The 8996-nt window shown below is 38.4% G+C and overlaps 1 protein-coding gene across 1 annotated transcript; it reads left to right on the top strand.

Annotated features, from left to right (window-relative positions):
- Positions 1 to 7193: 7193 nt before the first annotated feature.
- Positions 7194 to 8392, top strand: LOC110677139. Its single transcript, XM_021847929.1, has 2 exons — positions 7194 to 7518; positions 7578 to 8392. Exons 1-2 carry the CDS (start codon positions 7396 to 7398, stop codon positions 8289 to 8291), a joined length of 837 nt encoding a protein of 278 aa, XP_021703621.1. The 5' UTR covers positions 7194 to 7395; the 3' UTR covers positions 8292 to 8392.
- The last annotated feature ends 604 nt before the right edge of the window (positions 8393 to 8996 follow it).

Raw genomic sequence — 8996 nt, forward strand, 5'->3', positions numbered from 1 at the left:
CTGTAAGGCCGTCTTCAGTGTCGTGTACTAGACTCGACTTGAAGAAAACCAACATATGCACACATTTTGAGCTTGAGCTTGAGCTTGATTGGCCGCCCGTGGATGTACTCCAGTATCGCCAAATCAGCTGCACTTACACAAGGAACCAACCGAATGACTGCTTGGGTCTAACAGGCATCCTCAGTGTATAAGTGCTGGTGATCTTCTATTTTTAGGCAACAATGGCACCTGCCACGTCAGAATGCAGACCAATGAGGGGAAGGGGGAGGAATTGATGATGCATTGAACTGACTCCCACGTAGACCGTATATTCCACTGCATCCACGCCAGTTCATGCGAGAGTGTATGGATTGGGGGAAAGGCATGGCAGAGAGGTTTGCTTTTGTGGTTAGCAGACTGCCTATGTATCAGGCGTAAGAAAGGCGTGCGCGTGAAAGTAGGAAGCGTTAGGGAAACGGTTTCTTGTCCGTCTCTGGTTCTAGCGTTTGCTATGAACGAATAGTTTGAGTGTGATATATTTAGAATGGAAGATAGAAGCAAGTGAGAGATATACAACTACAAAGTACGAGGAAAGGGACGGGCCTGGGATTGAACCCATGACCTTCTGCATATGAAGCAGAAGCGGTAGCCATCAGACCGCCAACCCCGTCAAAACCAACATATGCACAAATTTTATATTTAAACTAGGTATAGTCATAATTCCCTACCCCCTTTTTTGTAGAAACCTTAAATTTAAGAGCTATTAGGTACATCCCTTCCCTCTTTTGTAGAAACTTTAAATTGTTGTAGCTAAGAGCTCTTAAATTTAAGATTTCTACAAAAAAGGGGGTAGGGAATTATGACTACGGCCTTACAGTTGAGGTCGAAATACGCGTATCTGTCAAAGGATACAAACTCCAGTGGAATTAAATAATTTAGTACTAAATTCGGTTTTTCATCTACTTATAGGTTAGTAGTTTTGATTAGCTTTTAAAACAAAACTTAAAATTTAGCTTCTGATCTAAAGATTCTGGTTAAACTACTGCATAGTACGGCTATCACTCATCAAAATTACTTTCACTTTGGGAAAATATAATTTCAAGCTGGCGAGAAAATTACAAACTGAGGGAGGGTTAGGAGCACAATCAGATCCTTGAATATGCAATGTGGGGTAGTAATAGGGTAACGACTGTTTATTTCGTTCTTAAACGCTAACAGTTGGCGCCAGCGTCAAAAAGTACAGGCAACAATCTTTCGAACATTCAGTTCTTTCACTGGCCGCCGAGCGACGACACTGTTGTTTGTATTCCACAAACTGATCACGCTACGCTGGATTCTCAAATTTCCCAAACTTTCAACACAAGCGCATGGAAGAATGGTAGTCGGAAACTGTCAAAACGTATGGAAAATAATGAAAAACGTAAATTACTTGCAATTAGGAAACTGGATCAAAAAAGTAGTGATAAGAAATCAAGTGTAAAGAGAATACATAACTTTTTGTGTTTAGTTCATTTTCCGTGGTGCCTTCTTTGCTTCAGGATTTCGTTTTTACTACCACTGAAAAAGAGCCATCTTTTGGCTTTTCAGTTTTGGATATCACCCCTATTGGGAATGCCATTGACGATTTGTAATCTTCTACGAGGTCAACAGGGTGCGTGCACTGGGTTGCGGATAGGAGCAAAGGGAGATCAATAGCATCTACCGTAACGACGCCATTCACCGCTCATTTAACAGCATTTCAACACAATAAATACTGTCAAAAATCGGTTTTTCGATATTTTTGCAACTTTTTGCGCTAGACGCAAGATAAAACATTTGTTGTTGTAGGAAAGAAGTTGAAATGTGAAGAACGTATAATGGCACCGAATAACATGTATGCCAATGATACATGTGTAGGGTGCCATTCACCGCTCATCCTAAGTATGAGGCTCTATATACACAACAAGTTGGAATTAATTTACTTTCATTAGCTGGTTGTTATCTTTGTACTATAGTACATCAACATATTAAAGCGTGGCAGCTAAGAATCATTTTTCGATCTGCAATAATAAAATCATTGTTCAACTCATGTTTACCGTCTTAAACAGCCTAAAATTATTTTTGATAAATAGTATATACAATTAAATCATATGAAATTCATTCTGATACAATCCATTCTGGTATACTAATACATGTTGATGACTTTTATTGCGAAAATTTGTTCAGATTTTTCAAAATAATTCAATGAGCGGTGAATGGAGCATGAGCGGTGAATGGCGTCTTTACGGTACTTAAAATAATAGAGCAAAAAATCGTTCCATGATTAGGTAATGTTAAGCGATCTCCTATTGGTGTTTTTCACTGGGTATTGCCGTATTATCAATAGTGATAAAAACATAAAATAATACCTGTTGTACAATGTAGCTTCACTGTAGTAATAAATGAAATAAAATCAATTTTGTATACTTGACAAGGTTTTGAAGACAATCAATAAGTGAAAGAACTATCTATTAGAAAAGCCACATCAGCTAAGCCTATACATTCGGTGTGTATGTCTTTGACTGATTCTTATCTAACAGGGGCACTAGAAGACCACGCGGAGAATTTCGAAACAAATTATTTATATACATCGGTCTTACGATTCGAAAGGCTCAGCTATGCTATGAAATCATTGTTTTGAAGCTACTCATTAGTACTGTTGCATTGTTCAATTCTCTAACAAAATTACATAATCAACTCATTACTAATCACTGTCCCTATATTATCCGAAGAAATTTCCTACAGAGAGCCCCCTTTGAAGTGACATTTCTTCTCAACTGCGTACTGCGATCAGAAAAAAGTGATTTTCTTGACCATTTCTTGGGAGAAATTTTCCACGCATCGAGATAGGCGATTCCTTTTCTTGTCAGTAGCAAACCGGCCTTAACTCCAGAATCTCACAAACAAATCATCATATATATAAAATCCCAGAGTTGTCTGTCTGTCAGTAACGCTTTGAAATTATTCATTGAAATGTTTCACTGAGCACTACAACAGTAATTTAAGAGCACTACGACAGTCAATTTTATTGTTAGATCATTACAACTGCAAATTGTGGAGCACTACAACAGCTATTTGACAGAATATTCTAGAGCTATCTGGAACATTGTTCTTTCTGATTTGTAAAATAGTTTCGAATTTTTCATCATTTCGAGAACAAACAATGTTTACAATGCTGGTTCCCTGAAATGGCTTTACAAAGCATTCCTGTTCCATGGTTCGATGATCCCTTCATTGAAACTGTGATTTCGAAAGATGACAATAAATTATAGATCACTAGAACAGCTATTTAGCAGAATATTCTGTAAGATTCTGGACAAACATTTGAAAATGGGCCCAAAAGGTCTTGAGCCTTTTTTCAGAAACGTTGCTGTTGAGCCCTTTTTAGCCCGCCCACACAAACTAACACCAATATCAGAAAGATCGGTGTTAACTCTTCCTGATAGTGTTATTGGTGAGCGTGATCGAGTTGAATGGGGTTCGACAGCGTCTTGAAAAGTCAATGTTTAGCAATGTCGATGTGCCCTTTTGAAATGTTTGTCCAGGATTCTTCTCTCTCATTCATAGAAGCTTCTGGAACTTTTGAAATGTTTCACACAAGGAACATTACAACAGCATATAAGGATGTAATATAAGATCAGAACATTACAACAGCATTACATCGACATGCTCGATGGAGTATGGGCGGAGCATAAATTTAGGCGACTTTCCGTTCATTAATATCATGCGTGACGACTGATGGTCATGTTAATGAAATTATAACCATTATCCTCTACTTCTAACATTACATCTCTACTGGAACAGTGTCTGCTTCTCAGCCTTTTTGTCATACTCGATTTGCATATTTAAAAGCAGGGAGATTTATTTTTCCATGTCATCATTTTGCAGTTGAACATAGACATTATCAATCTTTGAAAGATTATATACTGATTTTCGCTTTAAAATTCCATTGGAACGTGGCTAGCCACGCTACGTAAGCTAGTGAACTAATAATATCAAATATCTTTATACAAATCAGTAATGTCAATAGGGCGATATTCAAAACTGAAAAGGCAATAGATGGCTCTTTTTCAATGGTAGTAAAAACGATAAAAACTCACTGATCGCGCTATGCTGGAATCTCAAATTTCTCAAACTTTCAACACAAGCGCATGGAAGAATGATAGTCGGAGAACTGTCAAAACGTATGGAAAATAATGAAAATCGTAAGATACTTGCAATCAGGAAACTGGATCAAAAAAATAGTGATTCGAAATCAAGTGTAAAGTGAATACATAACTTTTTGTGTTTAGTTCATCTTCCGTGGTGCTTCCTTTGCTTCAGAATTTCGTTTTTACTATCATTGAAAAAGAGCCATCAATTGCCTTTTCAGTTTTGAATATCGCCCTATTCCCTATTGACTGTTTAACGATAAACTTGCGACGATCGACGCGCCACCATATTTCATATAACGGAGGTTATTAGAATTTTTGGAGGTGATGATTTGGAGATTATTTGATAATTTGTAGGTTAAAATTACCTCCAAACACTAGCGATTTTGCGGTGAGATGTTGACGTTTGATCACGAATACCTTACCCCAATCCTTCCTTTCCTTTCCAATGGTGTTCAAGCGGTCCGCATAGACTATTACGGCCATTACGTATCCCTGTATCCGACTTTGAACTGACTTGCGCTCTCATTGCCCCACCAAACGCTGCGAAATGAAATGAAAATGAAAGAAATTCCTCGATGAATAGCAATTTCAGATATTCAGACATGATTTATAACAGGGTGTCTACTACCTGGAACAAACTTTGAATTATCAGGGAATTTCGATCACAATCTGGGAAATTATTTTAAGGCAGTAATTCATGGTAGAATATGTTCACGTTAAAATCCAAGAGGCTAAGAAAATTCTCCTCAGTTGAAAAAACAATTGGCTCCGCCGCTATTTGAGCTTTTCAGTGAGAATCCTTTTGAGTACCGTAATCCGGGGTAACATTGATCATTTTTTTTTTAGTTTTTCTTAAATTTTTCATTTCACAATACAAATGTTACAAGTTTCATATTTTTAAAACAAGTACTGGCACCCACCGCTCCTAGCTTTGTACTTTATTTTGTTTGTCGAAAGATTTAAACATGTTTAAATAAATGTTTTAAGTGATTTTTTGATTCTGCTGATATGGGGTAACATTGATCACCCAAGTAAACAACGTTCGCTAATATTGGAAATGTCGTTACTTACTAAAATCAGGGTCCCTGAAGCCGAATATGAAGACCAAACTCTTACAAGTCATTTACTTTTTTTCAAAATTAAAAACACCTTGAACCGCGTAATACGCCTAAAAGTAGGCAATTTCCTCAGGAAATTCTACATTCGTAATAGTATTTAGTTAATGTTGCCTAAATGAATAAACTTATGAAAGATTTGACAACGGAATCGTTTTCGGCGATGTCATTTTTAGTAACACCCGCATTTTCCTTGATCACATCGTCTGCAGAACTCATGTGAGACATGAATTTTCGGTAGTGTCAGTAAAAATGATAGAAATCATTGTTTCAAAAAGTTGACAAATTTGCGCATGAACTAAACGCAATTTTGGCAAAAACCTTAATTATCATTAGCTTATGCATATACGAAAGAGAGGCACCATTCATGGTTCGAAAATGCTTCATCAATAAATCTTTATTTGAACGTTTAACCAGATGAGTCAACCCGATCAATGTTACCCCGCTGATCAATGTTACCCCGGATTACGGTATGAACTTTTATCGACTTACCAAAACTCCCCCAAATGAACTCGACAAACAATCGCCGCCTTGATTTCGCTGCATGCACAGTTTGATGAGCGTGTCTTAGCCACGGCAACGCGATTTCGTCGCGCAAAAGATTGCAGTTCGTTCAAGGATTACCAAAGTTCTTCCAAAAAAAAAATCAATGAATTTTTCAACCCCATGGAATATTGAAAAGTTCATTTTAGGTTTCACACCAGTTAACACTACAGATTTTTTTTTTCCAAGAAATCATTCGTACACATTTTTTGGGGATTTCGTCCTATGTTTTTCCAAGAGTTCCTTCACATAATCCTGCAAGATATTATTCAGAGATTCAACTTTTTTTTTTCAATTATTATAGCAATAATCTTAAAAATCTTTTAAAATTCTTCAAGATTGTGTCCTTCTAGAAATCCTTATTAATCAAGGGTAACTTAAGAACATACACTATATTTAAGGTGAAACATCTCGGAATGCAAAGATGGCCGGCACAATGGCCGACTTCTCCACCAACTCACGTTTTCAAAGGCACAAAACTAGAGGAATAGTTGGCAAATGTTCCTGATCTTCTTATTTTAAGCTTTCTGCTAGTGCACAAAGCCAAAATAAAAAGTGCACTGTTGTGGGATGCTTTCTTCGCGAGATTTGTGCCTTTGAAGTTTGAGTGCAATCTTAGAAGTTGATTCCAAACTGTTTCATCTTAAGGCTAAGTAGTCCGTCATTCGTTTTGGCAACAATGATAAATTTTCAGCATGCTTTCAAAGTGATAAAACTCAGTTTTGATAGTTTATATTGACTTGAAAAAGTATCACTGTACGCGCTAACATACATAGAGTATGCTGATACTTTTTCGTCTATGTCAGTGCAAAACCAACTGATTTTCTTTGATTCGAAATCGTGAGATGAATTAGCAACAATCATCAACGACACGTACAAATTTCAATGACGGCCTACTTCGCCTTAACAGAAGTTATCCCAAGATTTGCTTTAGGAATACGTCACAAACAGCACGAAAAAAATGAGAGACTACGCTTGCTGTGATGAAGGTGAAGATGAATCGAAGCCAAAGTTCAAATTTTCAAGAGCATGGATCTGGAGAACCAAACATTCGTTTAAGCTGAAAACCTAATCGATTGGTCACCACCAGCTAGTGACCAATCGATTAAGTTTTCAGCTCAAACGGATGTTTGGTTCTCCAGATCCGTGCTCTTGAATTATGAAGTTTGGCTTCGATTCATTTTCACCTGAAAGGAAAGGTTTGTCGGATTGAAACGAAGCAATAGAGTTTCAATTGAAGGCAAGCTTGAATCAGACAGCTGGGGTCTGAAAACGCTTTCAATTAAATGAAAATATACGGCTCTGATGTTGACATCAGACTAGTGCCGTCGTATAAATTTATTTAGTGTGACTTTGTTCTACCGTGTGTGTAGGGTGCGTAGGCGCAAAATGAATGAGTGGCCGCGCCACTCACGTTCATCGCCAGTAAACAACCCTGTTCATTTTGATTCTTTGACAGATTGACTGATAAAACATAGTGTCGCTTATGTTGTTTGTCCTGTGAAAAACAGTGTTAGAAAAATTGTAAGTTTGAGCTGTAAATCACGTATATTGTCGAGAGTTTTAATCCGCATCGGAAGCCCATAATGACGGTATTTTGCCGTGTGTGTCGGATGCAAATATTCTCGCAGCCCATTTTGCTTACCAGCAACTCAGCGAGACACACGAAACCGATAAACGAAATGATTTTCGAATGCACACACATTTTGGTGAGACCGTTCTAGTTTCGGATTTTAAGTTAAACATTAATTACTTTCAATATCAACAGCTTACCAAAGATATCAGACTGCCACAGTACCTGTGCGAGTCCTGTCTGATGCGATTGGACGAGGCATTTGCGTTCCTCAAACTGTGTCGCGAATCGGAACGAATGTTCACGGAAACAATCCCAATGGCAATCAAACTGGACAGCAAGACAGAATCGTCTCTTGATGCATCGTATAGTCAAGCTATGGATTCAAGTGGACTTAACAGAAGTATCCAGAACAGTTCATCAGCGATCAAGTTGGAACTGGAAGGTGACGAATCCAAGGCCCCTTTGGAGTATGCGTCCACAAGTTCGACGTTTTCAGAATTCAACGCCTTGATCAGCGGGGGCCAAACTGCCCCAGCTGCTCAAGGCGACAACAAAGACTGGTTATCGGAAGCTCGCAAACATCGCGAGCGGCAGCGCGTTTCGACGGCAAAGCGAAGGGCAAACATGACTCCCGACCAGAGAAGAAAAGAGCGCGAAAGGGCGCGGATTCGGCAAGCTCAAAGGCGAGCTTTGCGCTCCGAAGAGCAGATACGGGCCCAACGGGAGCGGGATCGAGTGCGGCAAGCGATGAAACGGGCCCGATTCCGACAGGTGGAGATGATACAGCAGCAGCAGGAACTTCAGCAACAGCAACCGCAATCGCAACAGGAACTGCAAAGGCCACCACAGCAGCAAGAGCTTCACAACTTTCCTCTTGAAGCGAGAATAAACCAAATGATGGGTTAATTGGTTGGTAGTCTATTGAACGAGAACGAATCCCAAAGATGATTTATTGTGATTGCTTATCGCATTCCTCCTGACAAATATAAGATGATGTTGTGGTCTAACTTTGCGCTACAAACAATTAGAATATGAAAGGAGGAAGGAGTCTGTTACACTGGTCTAGCAGCTGGGTACTGTCCGAGTAGATATCATTTGAAGAATATTGTCCAGATTCAGACTTTATTATTTGTAGTTTCCATAACATGGAACGCGAAACCTCGAAACATCTGTTTTGCAGTTGTAGTTGTAGTGCGTTATACAAGTGTAGATCCAAATTTCTAAACCGGGATTATTTACAACCAAGTGAATTTTGTACTGCAAATTCCAAAAAGTTGTGGGTTCGAATATCTCTATTTTACCTGACTGGGGAAGACGCGTCAAAGTGCTTAAGGCTCTAGCAAGAATCGATCATTTGTCAAAACTGAAAACCAGTTTTTTTCTTCGATTGATCAACAAATCAATAAAAACAAAAACGTCTGTTTATCATAATTGACAGACTGAAAAAACGGACGTATTTTTTTTTGGCATTTTTGTCCGTTCGAGAAAAAACTGTTGTTTCAATTTTAGCAAGTGACTTATTATAAATAGAACCTTAAGCTGTTCAGTTGTTTTACGGTAGAAAATAGTTTTATGCCATAAAAGTTTTAATCTAATGGGCGGCTTTCCAGG

This window comes from Aedes aegypti, chromosome 2 (assembly GCF_002204515.2).
Source record: "Aedes aegypti strain LVP_AGWG chromosome 2, AaegL5.0 Primary Assembly, whole genome shotgun sequence".
Lineage (NCBI taxonomy): Eukaryota > Metazoa > Arthropoda > Insecta > Diptera > Culicidae > Aedes > Aedes aegypti.